The sequence below is a fragment of the Schistocerca americana genome, chromosome 11 (assembly GCF_021461395.2).
Source record: "Schistocerca americana isolate TAMUIC-IGC-003095 chromosome 11, iqSchAmer2.1, whole genome shotgun sequence".
In the NCBI taxonomy this organism is placed as follows: domain Eukaryota; kingdom Metazoa; phylum Arthropoda; class Insecta; order Orthoptera; family Acrididae; genus Schistocerca; species Schistocerca americana.
In genome coordinates this window covers 175463620-175485906 of record NC_060129.1, presented here as the reverse complement: position 1 = coordinate 175485906, position 22287 = coordinate 175463620, and the positions used below count along the sequence as shown (strand labels likewise).

The following is a 22287-nucleotide window of genomic DNA, read 5'->3' as shown; positions in this document are numbered from 1 at the left end:
TAAAATCAGTTATGAAAGGGAAAAAACTAGATGATGGGAAAACCTTGGATGGCAGAGGAAGATTGACTGATTCCATAATAGACCACATTCAGAACTGCTATGGCCTTGCAATCAGGCAAAATACAGGCAATCTTGAAGAAATGAGGAGAGCTATATGGGCTTTATATTTCCACACCGCATCCACGGATGAGCATCCACAACATGGTTTGTGCCCCAAAGGTGAAAACAGCTGGTGTAAATACAATAGGGGACTAACAACAGGAGAGAAATACATTCACCACCACAGTCTACCATCAGCCATCATGGCAGAAATAAAGCCCATTTTCAGAGATCTGGCTGACAGAAGTCTTCTGATGAAATGTCTTCACGGAAAAACGCAGAACCCCAACGAGTGCTTGAATAGTGTGATATGGCATCGTCTCCCAAAAACAGTGTTTGTCGGAATTAATACACTACATTTTGGTGTGTATGATGCTGTGGCAACCTTCAATCTTGGAAATATAACTAAATGCCAGGTCCTTCAAAAGTTGGGTATGTGTGTTGGTTCCCGTACGGTACGTGCTATGTTCTTTTTAGATCAGCACAGACTAAGGCATGCTGATAATATAATCAAGACATTAGTGAAAAAAGCAAGACAGGTGCAGAGGGGTGCCAAAAGAAGACTTGAAGATGATTATGAAGACTGTGAAGGGGGTATTAGCTACGGATCAGGAATGTTTTAATCTTCTTTCTCCGTTTCCCGTAAGTTTACTTTTTACTTCATCTAGGAACATTATCTCAGGTACTGGTCAACCTAGAAGTCTGAAATTTTTATGACGTAGTGACATAGGTCCCTATTACATACTGAAACAACGATTTTTTAATTACTTGATTTACAAAAGACTTAGGGGTGATAGTCTAGTAAAAAGCGATGGAAAAAAATTACTTAAAAATAAATGTACAATATCTCTGTAAGAAAATACTTTGACAATAAACTGTTGTTTCAGTATTGTTGTAACATATGAATGCACATACAGTAAAATTTTTACCTCTCTGTCTCCAGTAGTTTGTGAGAAAATGTTCCCTATAGTAGGCATATATTAACATTGCGGGGATAGGTGATTCCGTATCCCCTTAAGTATGAAGGAAATCAAAGAAGATGAGTCTGTAAGGTCCTTTCGTTGGAGGAAATAGGGAAGATCCGAAGAAGAGCAGCGCATTTCATAATAGGATCGTTAGTAAGTGCGAAATCCTCACGGAGATGTTCATGGAACTCCAGTGACAGCAGCTACAATGGGGTATTGTGCATCGCAGAGACGTTTACTAATGTAAATTCGGTAAGCGCGCGTTCCTAAAAGAGACAACCTATATACAGGTTGTGTCAAAAAGAATCATCCAATTTGGCACGTCTATATTTCTGAAACTAATAAATATATACAGTGAATTTTATTGTTTGATGAACGGGAAACTCAAAAAGGTTTTTCCATACCTTTTCATAGGTGTTCAATGCACTCCCCCCTGCCTTGAGATGGACGGCATATTTCAATGTGGTATTCAAATTATTCCCACACTGCAGCGAGCATGTCTCGAGTTACAGCTTCCACAGCTGCTGTTATGCGGTGTCACAGTTCATTCATTATTGCTGATACGGACGCACATAAACAGAGTCTTTTATAAGCCCCCACAAGAATTAATGACATACACTCAGGTCCGGTGACCTTGCAGGCCAGTAGTGTAACGCTGAATCATCTGGTCCAGTGCGACCGATCCATCGTTCAGTAATCCTTTGATATAAAAATCCTCGCAACTTCAGATGCCAGAGTGGCGGTGCCCCATCCTGTTGGTAAATGAAGTCGTTCGAATCAAACTTTGAGAAAAGAAAGTTCTCAAGGATATCGAGATATGTGCTCCCTGTAACAGTGTTCTCGGCGTAGAAAAATGGACCATACATCTTTTCCCGTGAAACTGCACAGAACACATTACATTTTGGAGAGTGCCTCTCCTGTTGTACAACCGCATGTGGTTGTTCCGCACTCATATTCTCACATTGTGACCGTTCTCTTTCCATTTAAATAGAATGTTGCCTCGTCGTTAAACATTAAGCGTGGAAGATAACCGTTATCCCCCATATTGCCGAGAACGAAATTATAGAACTCCACAAGTTGTTGTTTGCCACCCCCACGAAGAGCTTGCGAATTTTGTACGGTTTCATGTGTAAACGTCAACACACGCGAGACAGACATCGGTGGCATGATGTCGAGCTGCACGGCGAACGGATTTCTGTCGATTGCTTGTGAAAGTGGCAACGGCCTTGCCGCGGTGGATACACCGGTTCCCGTGAGATCGCCGAAGTTAAGCGCTGTCGGGCGTGGCCGGCACTTGGATGGGTGACCATCCAGCCGCCGTGCGCTGTTGCCATTTTTCGGGGGTGCACTCAGCCTCGTGATGCCAAATGAGGAGCTACTCTACCGAATAGTAGCGGCTCTGGTCAAAGAAAACCATCATAACGACCGAGAGAGCGGTGTGCTGACCACATGCTCCTCCTATCCGCATCCTCAACTGACAAGGGAACCTCCCCATCGCACCCCCCTCAGATTTAGTTATAAATTGACACAGTGGATAGGCCTTCAAAAACTGAACACAGATCAATCGAGAAAACAGGAAGAAGTTGTGTGGAACTATGAAAAAATAAGCAAAATATACAAACCGAGTAGTCCATGTCTAAGATATGCAACAACAAGGACTTTGAGAGCCGAAGAGCGCCGTGGTCCCGTGGTTAGAGTGAGCAGCTGCAGAACGAGAGGTTCTTGGTTCGAGTCTTCCCTCGAGTGAAAATTTTACTTTCTTTATTTTCGCAGAGTTACGATCTGTCCGTTCATTCATTAACGTCTCCGTTCACTGTCATAAGTTTAGTGTCTGTGTTTTGCGTCCGCACCGCAAAACCGTGCGATTAGTAGACGAAAGTACGTGCCTCTCCAGTAGGAACCGAAAATAATTTATCGCAAGGTCATAGGTCAACACAGGAAAACACGTCTGATATATTCTATACGACACTGGTGACGGCATGTGCGTCACATGACAGGAATATGTTGTCGACCCACCTAACTTGCACACCTGGCGAATGGGTAAAACAATTCTTCTACCTTGCCCAATTTAGGTTTTCTTGTGGATGTGATAATCACTCCCAAAAAAGTGATCAAAACATAAGAGTTTGTCACATAAACTGCAACAAATGAATGCAAGAGTTTCACAGTCGCACAGTTTTCCCTGTGCTCTGTCAAAACATATGTTTTTTACGTTTTCAAATGTTTCCGTGTGTAGACCGTCAAATCCTGCATATGCCCAAGTAAATCTGAACATGTCCTGGAATTTTGGAGAGCGAAGTTGATTATGTGTGAGTGCCTGAACTTTGATAATTGTCTGAAAATAAAAAAAATTAAATTTTTTGCTCGAGGGAAGACTTGAACCCGCGCTAACCACGGGACCACGGCGCTCCTGAGCTCACACTATCCTTGATGTTGCCTATCTTGTGCATAAACTACTCAGTTTGTATATTTTGCTTATTTTTTTCATAGTTCCACACAACTTCTTCCTGTTTTCTCGATTGATCAGTGTTGAGTTTTTCAAGGCCTATCCCTGTGCCAACTTATAACTAAATTTGAGGGGGGTGCGATGGAGAGGTTCCCTTGTCAGGATGACACGGCGGTCGGATGGTCCACTTGTGGCCTGAAGACAGAGTGCTTGTGAAAGTACGGCGGATGCGTTCGACGTCTGTGTCAGACACTCGGGGACGGCCCCGGCGATTTTCCTTTACACAAGCAATCTGTTTCTCGACATTGTTCATGCCGTCGTCTAATGCTCTGCGCTGTAGGAGGATCCACAGGGTGGGTGGTGGTAGTTTCCTTCAAACTGCTGAGGTCATCGGTCCCTCGGCTTAGAAAGTACGTAGTCTAACTGACGCTAAGGGCAACACACACACCCATGCCCGAGGGAGGACTCGAACCTCCGACGGGGGGAGCCGCGTGAACCGTGGCAAGGCGCCCCAGACCGCGTTGCTACCCCGCGCGGCGGAGAATCCACACCATACCTAGTACGAAAGTCACGCCGAACAGTTATTATTGACCCACTCTGCGCAAAACGGAGAATACAAAACGCTTTCTGTTGTCCCTACACCATTTTACTAGAACTGAAGTGGGCGCACACTGCTGCTTCCAAGCGCGAACCACGTAAAACTCGAGAGTTTGCTCCTTCCAACAATACACTGTTCACGCACATATCTCAAGTAACATAATAGTTGTGTGTTTTTTGTTCCAGTCTTTGATCACAATCTCAATTCTTTAGACGATGACCGGTTTCAGTCCGTAATGACGATCCTCAGATCTACAATCTACAGATATATACACCTAGTGAGCAGTGTGTCTTTCAACATAAAATAGCAATACGTATCACAATATACTATCATACAACCAGGGAAATGTACAGATAAAATACGGTAAAACGTACCTTTTTCACACCGTGTCCTAAAGTGCTAAGGCCATATTGGCATCGTCAAAATCGCGTGACCGCTACGGTCGCAGGTTCGAATCCTGCCTCGGGCTTGGAGGTGTGTGATGTCCTTAGGTTAGTTAGGTTTAAGTAGTTCTAAGTTTTAGGGGACTGATGACCACAGATTTTAAGTCCCATAGTGCTCAGAGCCATTTGAAGCATCGTCCAAACATATAAGTATAATCAGCATAGCATCGTCATATAGATCTAAAATAAGGTGTAGAATAGGCCGCATCGATCACACAGTCATTATTGCAACTGGCTACTGAAGTAACAGTAGCTACCAGAAATCTGTTTGCCTATGGTTCAAATGGCTCTGAGCACTATGGGACTTAACATCTGAGGTCATCAGTCCTGTAGAACTTAGAACTACTTAAACCTAACTAACCTAAGGACATCACACACATCCATGCCCGAGGCAGGATTCGAACCTGCGACTGTAGCGGTCGCGCGGTTCCCGACTGAAGCGCATAGAACCGCTCGGCCACACCGGCCGGCGTGTTTTCCTACATCCTCCCTAGATGTCGCTACTGTGGGCTTAGATGAAGTCATCATTAACGTAACAGACATAATCTGATAAAAAACACATTATATAAAATACATGCAGCAGACCTTTAAAATTGATAACTATCATGGAAACCAATTGTGATACATTAAAAGACGAATATGGCCTTAACACTTTAGGACATGGTGTAAAAAAAAATATACGTTTTACCGTATTTTATCTGTAAATTTCCCTGGATGTATGATAGCATATTGTGATACGTATTGCTGTTTTATGTTGAAAGACACACTGCTCACTAGGTGTATATATTTGTATATTGTAGATCTGAGGATGGTCATTACGGACTGAAAGCGGTCATCGTCTAAAGAATTGAGATTGTGATCAAAGACTGGAATTTAAAAAAAAAATTTAAAAAAATTTGACAGTATTGGATCCTGTTTGTATACGCGACTATGTCGTAGGTGGTGAATAATAGTCATGATTTTTTTTAAAACCGGATGATTCTTTTTGATGCATCCTGTATTGCTTCCTCCCACTTTCTCTCGTGGAAAGACTATGGAAGTAAAATTCGAGCTCATGCGGAGGCTTAACAATGGTCGTCCTTTCGACACATTCGCGACTGGCACGGAAAAGAAGGAAGTCAAAGTGTTACACACCATTAGGTGCCCCATCCTATTAGTAAATGAAGTCGTTCGAATTAGTCTCCAACTTTGGGAAAAGAAAGTTATCAAGGATATCGAGATATGTGCTATCTGTAACAGTGTTCTCGGCATGGAAAAATGGGCCACACATCTTTTCCCGTGAAACTGCTCAGAACACATTAAATTTTAAAGAGTCCCTCTGTTGTTGTACAACATCATGTGGTTGTTCCGTACCGGAGGCTTAACAATGGTGGTTCTTTCGACACACTATTCGCGACTGGAACGGAAAAGGGGGGAAGTCAAAGTGGTAGGTGGCTTGCGGGGCATACATGTAGCTGTAGAGTGTAGCTGGACCATGTGTTAGTGTACGTGCGCGCACGCCCCTCTTGTGTGTACTGACGGAAGCGCCGTGTGCCCCGGTGCCGGCCTTGCTCTTGCCACAGACCGCCTGCACACCGAGAGCGGCTACATGTCTTCGCCCGAGCGGGGCGGTCCCTCGAGGGCTTACGCGCCGCCGTACGCCCCCGCCGGCGCCTCCGCCTACGAAGACCCCTACTACAGCCAGTACGCCCCGAGATCCGGCTCCATCACGCCCGTCATCGACGAGGAAGCCAGGTATGTAACTCACTTCTACTTCGTTACAACTAGATACATGAACAGTACGAAAAGCTGACAGCCTGACTTGTGTTATAAGGCGCTTCTGTTAAAAAATAGTGTGTATCGTAAGTAAGAGCGAAAATGGCAACGAGTTACTCTGGGGCTTCAGAATATGCCTGCGCGAAAACTACAAATCATACAGAAAAGTTTTTAATTCACGTTACAGGTGCTGAGTAGGGGCACTGTTTGTGGCACTGCAAACGTCAATACCTGCTTGCAGGTCATTGAAGCTGCTGACACGAATTGCCTAGGAAGGCATGACAGCAGCCCACTTTTGTAAATCTATTCACTGCGTCGCCTATCTACAGGCGCTAACTAATTCGATGTGACAACATGGAGCTGATGATTTCTCTACATTTTCTGACGTACTTTACCCCTAGTGCAGTTACGCCGTGTGGTTTATTACGAATCGAAACGGAAAGACACTCTGTCCACTGATTTTTCTGTACGGCTTGTAGTTTTCGTGCAGTTGGCTACTGAAACATCGGAGGTCGTTATGAATAACCCGGTTTACGATAACAGCCACAAAAAAGGTTCTAGTTAATAACGGTCCTCAAACGTGATAATCGTCAATGTGCGGTTAGGACCCTGCTGTAACTTCTATATGAACAATCGTTCTCATTAGTAAAAATCTGTAAACTTTTCGATCAGGTTCTCATCCAGCTAGGATCGAATTTCACCCATGGTCTACATTAACTCCGTCTTCAGGCCACGGGTGGCCTACCGGGACCATCCGGCCGCCGTGTCATCCTCAGTGGAGGACGTGGATAGGAGGGGCGTGGGGTCAGCACACCGCTCTCCCGGTCGTTATGATGGTATTCTTGACCGAAGCCGCTACTATTCGGTCGAGTGGCTCCTCAATTGGCATCACGAGGCTGAGTGCACCCCGAAAAATGGCAACAGCGCATGGCGGGAACCGGTGTATCCACTGCGGCAAGGCCGTTGCCTTGAGTCATATATTACCCCCAAAAATACGACGAGAAGCAGCCATGGTCAGGGAATACAACAAGATCGAACCAAACCCTGAACTACCGGTACACATGGATATACCTGATCTGAGTACCAAGAGCCTTCGTTCAAGATACCCTCCTCTTGCTCTCGACAGCCTTACTGGGTCTGACATCAACTGTTGCAGAAGAGAATGGCTCCAGAATGCCCCAACAACTTGCCACCTAATGCCTTGTATTACTGAGGCAGTACCTGGGTTTGATCAGCCCGTATGTCTGTTTCCGAGACCGGAGCCGCTATTTCTCAGTCAAGTAGCTCCTCAGTTTGCCTCACAAGGGCTGAGTTCACCCCGCTTGCCAACAATGCTCGGCAGACTGGATGGTCACCCATCCAAGCGCCGACCACGCCCGACAGCGCTTAACTTCGGTGATCTCACGGGCACCGGTGTATCCACTGCGGCAAGGCCGTTGCCCCATGGTCTACATCAACAAGAAATACAACAATACTTCAGCAATTATGATTTACTGTGCACTCGTCCCTGTTAAAGAAGGTGTTCCGTGTGTCATCCTCGCATTCGGATGCAGTACTGCACTCGTTCTCGCAGATAGTTACGAATTATCTCGAACACCTGCTCGTCAATCTCGACAAGACTGTAAAATTCGCTGCTCCAGGTCTTCAACCGTAAAAGCGGCAGTGCTATACACCTGAATAATTCAGACGTTCCGAAACAGAAAAACCCAGAGGATTGGGGTCAGCTGATCTCGGAGGCCAAGGTACAGGCCCTGCTCGACTTATCCATCTTGGCGCCTCAGATGTCGTCTTGTATTAGGAAATATGTGCCCATCATGGATATACCACATTCCCCAAAGACGGGAAACTGGTGAAATTTGAGCGCAATTAAATGAAGACTTGATCGAAAAGTATACATTTCAAATACATTCGTTCTACCTAGGTCAATATTTCACACACAAATCTCTAGCGGATAGTAACCACACATTCGCAGTTACCTTGCTAACACCTCGTTTTACTAGAACGATTTTGCTTCTGTTACCAGGTATTTTAACGCTGTCAGTTGTCGCTATCAATTATGATACACAGGGTCTCGCTACTAATAGTTCTCAGCCACATTTTGTCTAGTTCGATAGGTATCCGGAATTTCGTGTTTGCCACGAGTAAACGGAATTAACCCCAAATAAATACTGCTCTTCGAGAGTTCCACGGAATAACAAGGATCAACCGAAAACGTATTTGTTTCTCGTTACAAGCATTTTTTAAAACTGAAATCTTAAATGCCCGTTCGATACAGCCGACCAAAATTATTGTGGCGCCATATTGTGTTTAATGACAAGAGCTTTCCAATCTTTCGGTGTCTATCTGCTGTTGTGGACTGCATTAGAGGGATGTATAAAATTTAAATAAATGTTACAATGAGATACAGCGTTGCAATGCATCTTTTTAATATTATAGCTTCGTACTGTGAGCAGCAGGAAAATAATTAATTAGAAAATAATGTTTTTAGAGGTTTTAGGTTACCTCTTGTTTCGTGCTGTTTCCTCTCGGATACTATGGCCCACAACCAAAGCAAGAAAACATTAAATGACACACATTCTTTTTCTGTTACAAAACAGTGTACTTTGTGGATTTCAGCTCTTCTGATTGATTCGTGTCAGTAGAAGAATAATGGAAGATTTGTAGGCACGCCTTAATGCAAACGCTTTGTTATCCCTGAACTAGTTTCAGCGATAACTCGTCTACATCAGTTTCCATACTTTTACTTTTTCTGTACCTTATATGCCACTACTTTCATAACCTGTTGTGTTTCAACATACAGTACCTCGACTTATTAGGCGACTGTTTTGAAAACTTCATTTTAGTGCTTAAAAATGCAGTTAATGAAATCTTTGTGTATGTGTAGTTCCTCTGAACGTCACTTACTACGCTCACTTCGGGCTCCCAAAACAGATACCCAATACCGCTTCTGGTTCGCCATGTAAACACACCATTGTCGATTTTAAAAATGCGGTCTCAGCTATCGCATTTCATGATCCATAGCCGATTTTTGCTTCCATGTAAACGCTTTATCGTTTTTGAAACGTGTTTACATTGTTCCGTTTTATTTTTTAAAAAATATCGGCCAACAAGACGGAGTGACTGTTTTGTGCAGCGAAACAGAAGAAGAAATATTAGATCGAGGAGGAAGTTATCCATACTCCATACTGAACTACAGAGAAACAGATACCGTGTTGATTAGATCGGAAACCAGAACAGCCGAATACCGGAGGCCATTCGTGTAATACAGTTAAGTCGATTGGAAAACGTATATTTGACCGGATGTGCAAAAGTAATTCAGGCTTTAATATGAAGAAGCGACTGCGGAAAACGGTACCCGAAATTCTATTTTCGTCTTCGGTAAATTGTGTCGCGTGTGTGTAAATGTAGTAAGTGATAGCCACAGTAATTCACGTAAACTCTTTGCCGTCACACGTAGTTCTGAAGCTCTGTGTTTCAGTTTCGAACGTATCGTGCAAATTAACGTGTGGTTAAAAAAATACTACAAATTAATGTGGTTAAAACGTTGAACTAAGCGTATCCTTTTACAAATAGTGCCTATGTGAATTAATATACAATGTAATTCCCGCACTCCAACTGCAAGTCGAAAATTAAGAAGCAAAATACGCTCTAATTTCGCATTGTGCGAAAGTGTTATAGTCAATAGCATCAAGAATCTCGTCATAAAGTGCCACACGTTTGCGTTTGTCATCAGGACGCAGAGCTTGTAACAGCTGTAACTTGTACGGCTTCATAACCAACCGACGTCCTAAAACACGCAAAATTGTTGTTGTAGGCAGTTGTAACTCCCGACTGGCACGACGAGTTGATTTTGAAGGACTACGTCGGTGAGGAGTTTGAATTCTTGCATTTTCTTCAGGAACACGATGGCGGCCAGAACTCTTCCCTTTACATACACATCTTGTATCTAGAAACTGTCGATACCATCTGCGAATGTTCCACCCATTCGGAGGATCAATTTGGTACCTAAACCTGAAACGTATTTGCACTGTAATCACGTAATTGCACTTCGCAAAAACTCGAGAACACAAAATGATTCCTGCTGCGGAGTAGCCATTTTAAACTATGGCCGTTACCAAGCAAAACAGAAGACAACCGACACCTAGCGGTTGCCAATATAAACTAGATTGTGATTTCGTTTCTCCAATAGCCGAGACGAGGCGCAGCGATCGATAGTTTGAACGAAATAATACTTTGTAATAAGAAACACCCTGTATTAGTCACCTTCTTTGTAGATAGTTTGGAGCTGGTATCAGGAAGTCACGTAACACTCCACCGTTGTCATAAGTCAAGGCACTGCAGTGGTGTGTTTGCAGTGCCAAATCAGCACAGTAACATGGTCGACGTGAAGATTAACAAAATAACAGAAACGAGATATTCTCGCGCCCATGACAATGTCGTCAATGCAGTTGGCCGATTTGTTGGAGTATCAACGCGGGCTGCCCAACGTGTCTCCAAAGGATGATGTTCCACTGGCACCCATGTAACACGGTGTAATAACAATGATCGTAAAAACATCCTAACCCACAGGGACTGGAGACGAATGTCGAGCCTTGTCAATGACAATCGGTTTAAAAGTTGACACGAATTGCTGCTGTTATTGAATAATGATGTTCTGAAATGAGGTAAGTGAAGACATGTATTCTGATATATAGTTTCATATGGAAACGACTGGTTGCTTAGACGAAGGTCCGAAGATTATAAAATATTGTTCGAAACTAATCATATCATCAATAAATGTACAAGTGAAATGGTAAGAAAAGAATAAGTCTTAAATTTCAACATGTTTGCGGAACTTCTTGCGGCGAATATAACTGAAATGGTGGTAGTTCAAAGATTATTGCTTTTTTTAAACACAGAGTGGTGTAAACAATAACAAATGTCAATGAAGATTTTTGTGACGCCGCGTCAGTCACGTCTTATTATCACGTTAGCGGCTGTGGTTACCACTTTCCCCCTCCACCTTTCCAAAATAAAAATGCAACGTAATTTATGGATGCTCCCATTACAGTTAATGCTAATTTCAAATGTATAGTTTAATACAATTTCCTTATAATGAAAACAGCCATATAATTATTTTCTGTTACAACAGAACTTGAGAATTTAGCTCTTAGAATTACGAGGTGCATTCAAGTTCTAAGGCCTCCGATTTTTTTTCTAATTAACTAATCACCCGAAATCGATGAAACTGGCGTTACTTCTCGACGTAATCGCCCTGCAGACGTACACATTTTTCACAACGCTGACGCCGTGATTCCATGGCAGCGGCGAAGGCTTCTTTAGGAGTCTGTTTTGACCACTGGAAAATCGCTGAGGCAATAGCAGCACGGCTGGTGAATGTGCGGCCACAGAGAGTGTCTTTCGTTGTTAGAAAAAGCCAAAAGTCACTAGGAGCCAGGTCAGGTGAGTAGGGAGCATGAGGAATCACTTCAAAGTTGTTATCACGAAGAAACTGTTGCGTAACGTTAGCTCGATGTGCGGGTGCGTTGTCTCGGTGAAACAGCACACGCGCAGCCCTTCCCGGACGTTTCTGTTGCAGTGTAGGAAGGAATTTGTTCTTCAAAACATGTTACCATAGTGCCCTTCAGAACGCAATGGGTAAGGATTACGCCCTCGCTGTCCCAGAACATGGACACCATCATTTTTTCAGCACTGGCGGTTACCCGAAATTTTTTTGGTGGCGGTGAATCTGTGTGCTTCCATTGAGCTGCCTAGCGCTTTGTTTCTGGACTGAAAAATGGCATCCACATCTCATCCATTGTCACAACCGACGAAAAGAAAGTCCCACTCGTGCTGTCGTTGCACGTCAACATTGCTCGGCAACATGCCACACGGGCAGCCGTGTGGTCGTCCGTCAGCATTCGTGGCACCCACCTGGATGACACTTTTCGCATTTTCAGGTCGTCATGCAGGATTGTGTGCACAGAACCCACAGAAATGCCAACTCTGGAGGCGATCTGTTCGACAGTCATTCGGCGATCCCCCAAAACAATTCTCTCCCTCTCTCGATCGTGTCGTCAGACCGGATTGTGCGAGCCCAAGGTTGTTTCGGTTTGTTGTCACACGATGTTCTGCCTTCATTAAACTGTCGCACCCACGAACGCACTTTCGACACATCCATAATGCCGTCACCACATGTCTGCTTCAACTGTCGATGAATTTCAACTGGTTTCACACCACGCAAATTCAGAAAACGAATGATAGCACGCTGTTCAAGTAAGGAAAACGTCGCCATTTTAAGTATTTAAAACAGTTCTCATTCTCGCCGCTGGCGGTAAAATTCCATCTGCCGTACGGTGGTGCCATCTCTGGGACGTATTGACAATGAACGCGGCCTCATTTTAAAACAATGCACATGTTTCTCTCTCTTTCCAGTCCGGAGAAAAAAAAAATTTGAGGCCTTAGAACTTGAATGCACCTCGTAAACTGAATACTAAACGTCAAAGTTTTCATCAGGACTTGTTGAAAACTATTTTAACATATTGAGTTTTCATACGCATTTGCGAAAATTAGTGGTAGAATTCTAGGGGCTATGTTATAAAGTACGCATGATTTTTTAAAATATATGTTTCAATAAGTTAAACCCGTTGCCGGAATTCCCATAGTAAAAGGCATATGGAAGCAAACTGAAATAAGTATACACTAAATAACTTTTACGAAAACACTCGAGTGTGCTAGCGACATGAATCATTATAGCAGTTTTCGCCGATTACTATGGACATTTAGAGTTGGGTACCTCATAAAAGCTTATTGCTCACTGCGGCAAATAAAAGTTGATATCTCTAGTGGACCAAACAATGTCGAATCTGGACAGTGGCTGAGTGGAAGGCGAGTAGTGTAATCTGACAAGCCGCTATTGTGCCTCCTTTCAAAGGATGTAAGGCTCTCTGTCACCGACGGCCCCCACTGAGGCATTTAAACCGATGGAGATGGTTCCTTGATATTTTTTACGTGTTTTTCATACCGTGACTCGGTTCCCCTCGTTATCGTGAATGCGAACCAGGATGTTTCTTTGAACATTCTCGCCGACCTTTCTTTTACGTCTTCATGGTGATATGCTGCAGGCGCTCGTCTTTCCCAAGGCATGTTCACGGGGCGGCACTCATACGTTCCTGGCACCTCGACTACCCCCCTAACTCATCATATCTCAGCCCCATAGATAAAAGTCTGGAACTATTTGGAACAGCGGATGAAATGAAGCAATCAACGTCTCCGATGCTTTGTAGCTCTTCAGGATCCAATCATGAGGGAATGTCTTCATCTGCCTGAGGAAACTTATGGACTCTCTTCGCCGAATTGGCATCTTTATCAAGGCCAGAGGTAGTGTTAATTGGTATCTGTCTGATGTCTCCAGGAGTGTGATTCCATGTCACGTCCGTCACAGATCGATCACTTGTATAAATGTGTGTTGCACGTGAACCGTCGCATTTGACACCAGATTAAACAATTTATTCGAATCGAAGGAACCTTCAGCGAATAGCTGTCATTAATGCTATACTATAGTGTCAGACCGTCCAAGAACTCGGAAGTTCTCGATTCGAACGTATACTCGAGAACTGACGTCGAGTATTCGAACACCACATCCGAGAATAAAACCTGCCATTTCATGATGCAGACTGATTCATGTCGCTAGCACACTCTAGTGTTTTCGTAAAAGTTATTTCGTGTATACTTATTTCAGTTTGCTTCCATATGCCTTTTGCTATGGGAATTCTGGCAACGGGTTTAACTTCTTGAAACATATATTTTAAAAAATCATGCGTACTTTGTAACATAACCCCTAGAATTCTTCCACTTATTTTCGAAAATGAAAACTCAAGATGTTAAAATAGTTTGAAAACTTTGACGTTTAGTATTCAGTTTAATTCCAAGAGTTAAATTCTCATAAGTTTCGTTGGAACAGAAAATAATCATTTGGCTGTTTTCATTATAAGGAAATTATATTAAACTGTACATTTGAAATTAGCATTAACTGTAATCGAAGCATCCATAAATTACGTTGCACTTTTTTTTTTTGGAAAGGGGGAGGGGGAAAGTGCTAACTACAGCCGCTAACTTGATAATAAGACGTGACTGACGAGGAGTGGGAGGTGATTTACAACGCGGCGTCACAAAAATCTTATTGACATTTGTTACTGTTTACACCGCTCTGTGTTTAAAAAAAAGCAATTAACTTTGAACTACCACCATTTCAGTTATATTCGCCGCAAGAAGTTCCGCAAACATGTTGAAATTTAAGACTTATTCTTTTCTTACCATCTCACTTGTACATTTATTGATGATACGATTAGTTTCGAACAATATTTTATAATCTTCGGACCTTCGTCTAAGCAACCAGTCGTTTCCATATGAAACTATATAACAGAATAGTGTCTTTGAATTACATGTGTTCACTCACCTCATTTCAGATCATCGTTATAACTATGGACACTCGACAGATAAACTTAACGATGTAGCTATCACAAACAAAGTGAAAAAAGGCTATGGTGCACAGAGGAAATAAACACAGATAGGCAATTGATTGCAATTAAATAGTAATTATTCTGGTACCGATTGCGGATTACCGATGTTGGTTTCACGTCAATTAATTTTTCACAATGGATTATTCTTACGATTAATTCTTTCAGTTTTTCCTCTTTTGTTTATAGCTTGATTGCGGAAAGATGTCGGGCCATTCCCTAGCACTCATCATAACGTCGGCACAGGACATTTAGTGTCGATGTGTTTTGTTTACGATTGCTGCCAACATTGGCGAAGATCAACGAGTAATCTTGAGTAGCAGGCGAAGTCTTGTGGTGTTTGTGCGCCAATTCGGAAATACATAACGTAACAAGTGAGTTTGAACGTGAATGTCTCCGTGGTGTTCTTTTACTAAACCTCGATACTTCTGCCGTAAATTATACCCCAGCTTTCGATCGGTACGAGGCGCGCAAACCCCCGAATTATCAGTACTTGAATAATATAAGTGAACGTTATTTCTTATCAGGAAAGTTAAAGGACACAGCTATTTAGGGAAATGCTTTCTATATCTAAAAATAGAGACATAACTTAACAATTAATCGAGTATCCAGAATGAGATTTTCTCTCTGCAGCGGTGTGTGCGCTGATATGAAACTTCCTGGCAGAGTAAAACTGTGTGCCCGACCGAGACTCGAACTCGGGACCTTTGCCTTTCGCGGGCAAGTGCTCTACCACTGGTAGAAAGGCAAAGGTCCCGAGTTCGAGTCTCGGTCGGGCACACAGTTTTAATCTCCCAGGAAGTTTCATATTAGCGCACACACCGCTGCAGAGTGAAAATCTCATTCTGGAAACATCCCCCAGGCTGTGGCTAAGCCATGTCTCCGCCGTATTCTTTCTTTCAGGAGTGCTAGTCCTGCAAGGTTCGCAGGAGAGCTTCTGTGAAGTTTGGAAGGTAGGAGACGAGGTACTGGCAGAAGTAAAGCCGTGAGGACCGGGCGTGAGTCGTGCTTCGGTAGCTCAGTGGTAGAGCACTTGCCCCGCGAAAGGCAAAGGTCCCGAGTTCGAGTCTCGGTCGGGCACACAGTTTTAATCTGCCAGGAAGTTTCAATTAATCGAGTAATCGATTGTTGAGATATGATTAATCGATTCGTTTAGGCGTAAATATCTGATAAGGTCATTAATCGATCCTTACTCATAATCGACCATCCATAGAAGCAAACCTTCCGATCAGATGGCTGAACCTATCCGTCGACGTTTGTCATACAACAATGGGACAGGACTCTTTAGCGACTAAGGAACGACGAAAGACGTATAAAATGATGGTAAACAGTGGTCTCGTCAGTGGGTTTGCAGCCAGTCTCGACACGTGGTAACTCGTTGACAGCTGTAGCAGCGAGTGTGTGGTGTGTTTTGCAGCGACACGGAGCTGCTGGATGATTCGTACAGCCTGTACGGCGTGAAGCTGTCCGCCGCCGGGGGCAGAGGGGGCGGCCCGCCGGGTGCCGCCCCCCGGGGGCCGTTCCCGCCTCCGCCCCCGGCCGCTGCCGTCGTCCCCTACGATGCCACTCGGTAACCACAACCATATCCATAACCACGCCCCCTCAGTAGTGGCGAGGGACTGCATCCGCCCGTAGCTGCCTTGCTCAGCATGCCGTAGCAGGGGATACTAACTGCTCTCACCTCTACGATTTACCCTTCCACGGCCCTCCCTCCACGCACCATCATCCCGAAGCCCTACTAAAACGACGATGAGTATTATAACTTTTTTTTTATTAGCAGGTTTTACAAAGAGCGCTTACCTGTCATAGTATTTAGTAAATTTGCTTAAATTAATGGCAACATGCTTCAACGTATAAGCTTCCCACCAAGCAAAAAATGCGAATACAAAAACATATAGTATGAGTGTACGTAGAGCATAAAGTACTAGTTTACTGATTTGAGACATGACGCGTCCTGCTCTGCTCATAAGAAATGGCTGTCTTCCTGTTGTTCTGATAGAGGAGAACCCAGCACATCCCAATACACGAAACTAGTACGAAGCTTTAACTACCACCGCAAACAATAAAGTTACGTAGTTATTTTCGTTTGCTCGTTTGTAGGTACATGTCTACAGGTCTGGTGCACACTGAAGACCCCCGCCACAGTATGGTAGCACGCCGCTAGATTCAGGAGTGAATCCAGGCTCTGTTCTGGGATTCACAGTTTGTTACTGTTTCTCACCCTCCCCCCCTCCCTCTCACCCCTCGAATATACACAGATTGTCAAAAAAAAGTGAAGCACCCAAAGACGTGGTCGGATGTGACTGTAACTTTGTACACGTACACAACATCAGCGGGTATGTCAATGATTTGAACTTCAATTCTTCATGACAGGCCACCAGAGAGCATTTATGTTGTTCGGATTTAGTGTTGTTGCCACGCCAGGTAGGGTATATAAGGAGCGTGAGCAGCGTCAAATATTGTGACAGTAGCCTGATGTTGCACTGCGTGGGATGTGAGAGCAGGCATATTCCTTGTCAAGATTGCGGTCGATCTCGTCTGAACACCACAGTGGAGGATCCTCATATTGTACACCAACTGATGTCCGCGCCTGCCACCCGAGAACAAGTAACGGACTCTACAACATTCTGTGTCATCCCAACCAATGACCAGAGACTAATAGCAACCAGACTACGAAATTACTGCCTCACGCGTGGGCTGCCATTAACACCATAACACAAACGACTGTAATGATTATTAAATGGACACCCTATCTGCAAACAGGCGTTCATATACTTCATTGGGGACATGTTGAAAATGTGTGCCCCGACCGGGACTCGAACCCGGGATCTCTTGCTTACATGGCAGATGCTCTATCCATCTGAGCCACCGCGGGCACAGAGGATAGTGCGTCTGCAGGGACTTATCCCTGGCACGCTCCCCGTGAGACCCAAACTCCCAACATGTTCACACCACTACGTTCGTAGTGCGCCTAATAGATGTTTGCCCGTCATACTCATTACTCGTGGCAGATTAATCTACCAAGTCCCGTACGAGTTCGGGCATAGCGAGTGCATTCGCACAAGAAGGTCAATGGCCTGGAAACCATATTTTAACTAAATATGACGGTAGTATCAGTACCCGAATGAACAGATACCGCTGATGACTATGCAGCTTTGCTAGAATGAAATGATAATTAAATGGACACCCTAGCTGCAAACGACTGTGTTTGGCGTGGTGCTGTTACCAAGAAACATGGGCTGCTGATGAATGGCGATGCATTGTTCAGAAACGAATCGCGGTCCTATACCACCTCTGATGAGCATGTTACGGCGACTCGGGGAGAAGCCCCTTGCTTAAAATGTTTTGGTGAGGCACAAGTGATGTTTCTCCTAGCGTCATTGGGTATTACTTGCGTCATGGTTGGCAGTCAATGAGGGATCTCTAACAGCATGACACAGACATCCTAGGTCCTCATGTGTTACCACTCATGCAATAGTATTGTGGTGCCATTTTCCAACAGGATAATGCTCATCCACATACTGCATATGTGTCTATGGACGGTCTGTGTGATGCTGAGCTATCGCAGTGGCCAGCAAAATTCACAGTTCTGTCCCTGACAAAACGTGTGGGAAGAGCTGTGACAAACTCCATTCCAGTGCCAGTAAACAGGTTGTCAGGGACCAGCTACAACAACTGTGATCCAGTTTGCCTCAGGAGAGGGCAGAATTGGTTTATGACACCCTTCCCAACCGAACCACGGCATGCATCCAGACCTGAGGGGTTGCAATTTCATACCGGTAAGTGGGCTCTATTCTTCGTAAATTTGACCCAGTTTCATAATTACTGCAGTAACATCGCATACCGTCTCATGCCATTAAGTGCCATTCGTTTCCTCCTGCCCATTTTGATTGTGTCACGAGAGGGCAAGCTCATTGACACAAGCACATGCTGAAAATTGTCATGTGTTAACCGTAACGTGTCAAGTTCTAGAATTTTGTGCCATTTTCAAAACTCTTGGTTTTCACATGCTTAAATTCTCAGAAAGTTAGCAGTGAAATATGGAAATTATAAGGGACATTCAAAAAGAAACGAGGCAGGAACATAATTACAGAAACCAGTACCTGTATTATAGAAGTACTGACCCTGGCTGTTGAGACACTTGTCCCACTGTGACACAAGGCAGTGAATGGCTGTCTCATAAAATTCCCAGTGCTGCGATGTCAACCAGTTCCGCAAGTACAGCTGCACGTCGTCGTCCGAGGTGAATCGTTTGGCCCTCAGAGCCTTTTTAAGGGGACCAAAAATGGCGTAATCACAGGGAGAGAGCGGTCTGGACTGTATGAGGCGGTGGCTGACAACTTCCCATTTGAATTTCTGCAGGAGTGCCGCTACTGCATTGGTTGTATGAGACTTTGCATTATCATGGAGCAGAATGACCCCACGGCTGAGATTGCCTGGTCGTTTTGATTTGACCACTTGGCGAAGGGTGGTCAAGGTTTGCGAGTAACGCTGGGCATTCACTGTTATCAGCACTGCAGGAAGTGAATCAGAAGGGGGGCATCTTGGTCAAAGAGGAACGTCAGCATAACCTTTCCTGCACTCGTGTGGATGGCCTTGGCATTTTTTTTGTGGTGGTGACCCTGAATGCTTCCACTGGACACTTTGTCGTTTTGATTCTGGTTCGAAGTGATGACACCGTGACTTGTCTCCAGCCACCACTCGTGCCAGGAATGCACTCCCTTCCCGAGCATAGCAGTGCAGATGAGCAAGACAGTGGGCCATTCGACATGCTTCCTGGTGTGGTTGAAGACTGTGGGGCACCCACTGGTCACACACTTTGCGCACATGCAGCCGTTCCTTCACGATGGTGTGAACATTTGTGACACTCAATCCGACGACGGCGGCTACGGCCTTCACTGTCACTCGGCAGTCCCGGGTAATGAGTGCATCCGCCAGCTGCATGATGTCATCGATAATGCACACTGTGGTGTTCCAGGCTATGCATCATTGGCTAACGACACCCGTCCTTCCCTGAAGCGCTTGTTCCACGCCTTGACCCTTGCAAGGGACATGCAGTGTTCACTATCCACTTGCGACATTCGTCGATTAATGCCTGTTCCTCACACTCCTTCCGCTGTCAGAAAACGAACAACACCTCTTTGCTCTTCTTTTGATGCCTCCATGTCACTCTTTGCAATGCGACTGGCAGCGTTGGATGATTGATGCATGCTGCTGTCAGCTCTGTATAGTCATGTGACGTGCACGCATGCCCTCTAGCGACCGGTCGCGAACTTCCACGTTCTGGTCGGAACCACACCTTGTTACACACGCCACGATATTACCCTCCTGTCACTGGTTTGCGCGTTCCAGACTCTGGCTCGTTTCTTTTTGAACACCCCTCATAATATACACTGATGAGCCAGAACATTGTGACCACCTGCTTAATAGCTTGCTTGTCCATCTTTGAAACAAAACACACCACTGATTCTGCGTATCATGGATCCGACAGTTTGATGGTAAGTTTGTGTAGGTATATGGCATTAGATGTCTACGAGCAGGTCATGTAACTCGCGTAAATAACTGGCCACTGATTTGCGTATGCGGTGATGGTGGCCGATAGCAACCCAAATGGGTTTCACAGGCGAATTTAGTTACCGAGATATCAACACGAGTACACTGTAATGCTCCTCAAACCACTGTAGCACAGTTCTGGCAACGAGACAAGGACAGTTGTATTGCTGAAAAATGCCATCGCCATTGGGGAAGACATCGAGCATGAAGGGATGCACGTGGTTTGCAGCTATCAGCGTGTCTTTTATTACTACCACAGGTCCCGTGCAAGCGGATGAGAATGTTTCCCATAGCATAATACTGCTCCCACCAGTCTGCGTCCATGGTGCGCTGCACGTTTCGAGCCACCGTTCACCTTGATGATGGCGTTTGTGTAGACGACCATCGACGTAGTGTAGCAAAAATGTGATTCAACCGAAGAGTCAACACGTTTACATTGATCGACGATCCGATCCCGATGGTCCCATGCCAACTGCAGTCGTAACTGACGACGTTTGTATCAACATGTGGACAAGTACAGGTAATCTTCTGTGGAGCTCCAATTCAACAATGTACGATGAACAATGTCCACCTATATGTGCACCAGCATTGTGCTCTTTCAGCAGAGATGCCATGGGTCACCATCTATACTACTTTACAGAGCAGACAAGCCTCCGAACCCGACGTTCTGTGAAGCGCCGTGGACGTCGAACCATTTAGCACCTGGTGGTGGTTGCACTGTCCTTCTACCTCTTTCCGTAGAAGCTCATGACAGTAGCGTGTGAACATTCGACCAGCTTCGCAGTTTTCGAGATACTCGTTCGCTGGCTCTGCCTAGTAATAATCTGTCCTTTATCAAAGTTGCTTATCTCAGTGGATGTCTGCCCCCCGGTAGCTGAATGGTCAGCATGACAGATTGTGAATCCTCTGGGCCTGGGTTTGATTTCCGGCTGGGTCGGGGAATTTTCTCCAGCCAGGGACTGGGTGTTGTGCTGTCCTCATCATCATCTTATCACCCTCATCAACTGTAGGTCGCCGAAGTGGCGTCAAATTGAAAGACCGGCACCCGGCGAACGGTCTGCCTGACGGAGGAGGGGGGCTAGCCATATGAATAAATAAATAAAATCTCAATGGATTTCCACATTTGCAGCCCACTAGGGTGGTCCCCTGTCCGTGTCTGCTCCGCTGACATACTTTTGTTACCACATCGCATGTCTCCAACCCCACCAGGCGGCATTCAACATGGCGGTGAGCGCGGTGGTCATAATATTTTGGCTTATCAGTGGTATATAAAAATATAAACACTTCTACTAAAATGGTACTTTGTAGGTGTAAAAGGAAAGGTCATAGTCCGGCCCCCCTCTCCCTTCCTGGATCAGCACCTGACCAAAACAAATGCCACAGTCTGTTCTAAAATGGTAATTTGTTTTCAGAAGCACTAGATTATAGCAGCTGTGTCAAATGATTTCTTTAACGGTCTTGATTGGCCTGACAGCTACGGCATTCAGGCTGTTACTAACACAAAATACCATTTTATGAATGGGCTACAAATTTTGTTTCGGCTCCTCTAGCGTTGTGCTATATTGTGATGTGGGTTTTCAGTGTGTAACAGGGCTGCTGTTATCCACCTACATACAAACAAACAAATAAGTACACAACATTATTTTTTCTAGGGGATAATTAAAATTTTTATGACGATTTTACATTAAAAAAAGAGTACATTCCTGAACCACATGACTGTATCTTCAGGCACCACTACCTTAAATCCAGCTGAAATGACAACAAATCTTATACTCCTTTAATTATGAGGATTATCCAGTTTCATATATTGTGGAGGCTACAAAAAGATGGGGGTGTATTTGAGTCACCTGTTAGAGAGTGCAAAATATCTCTACAGATCATTTTGATTGCATGTGGGTTTTCAGCCACAACATTTTTTTTATGTTTTGGA

General features: G+C 44.5%; 1 protein-coding gene and 1 non-coding gene across 2 annotated transcripts in view; one reads left to right on the top strand and one right to left on the bottom strand.

The window, feature by feature from the left end:
- Positions 1–22287, top strand: part of LOC124554135 (coiled-coil domain-containing protein AGAP005037-like) — a 252543-nt gene that overhangs the window by 34082 nt on the left and 196174 nt on the right. The window contains exon 3 of the mRNA XM_047128201.1: positions 6114–6285. Within this exon, the coding sequence (XP_046984157.1) occupies positions 6114–6285 (172 nt within the window). The remainder of the gene's footprint in view (positions 1–6113; positions 6286–22287) is intronic.
- On the bottom strand, positions 17606–17680 carry Trnat-ugu. Its single transcript has one exon. It is a non-coding gene; the product is annotated as a tRNA-Thr (tRNA).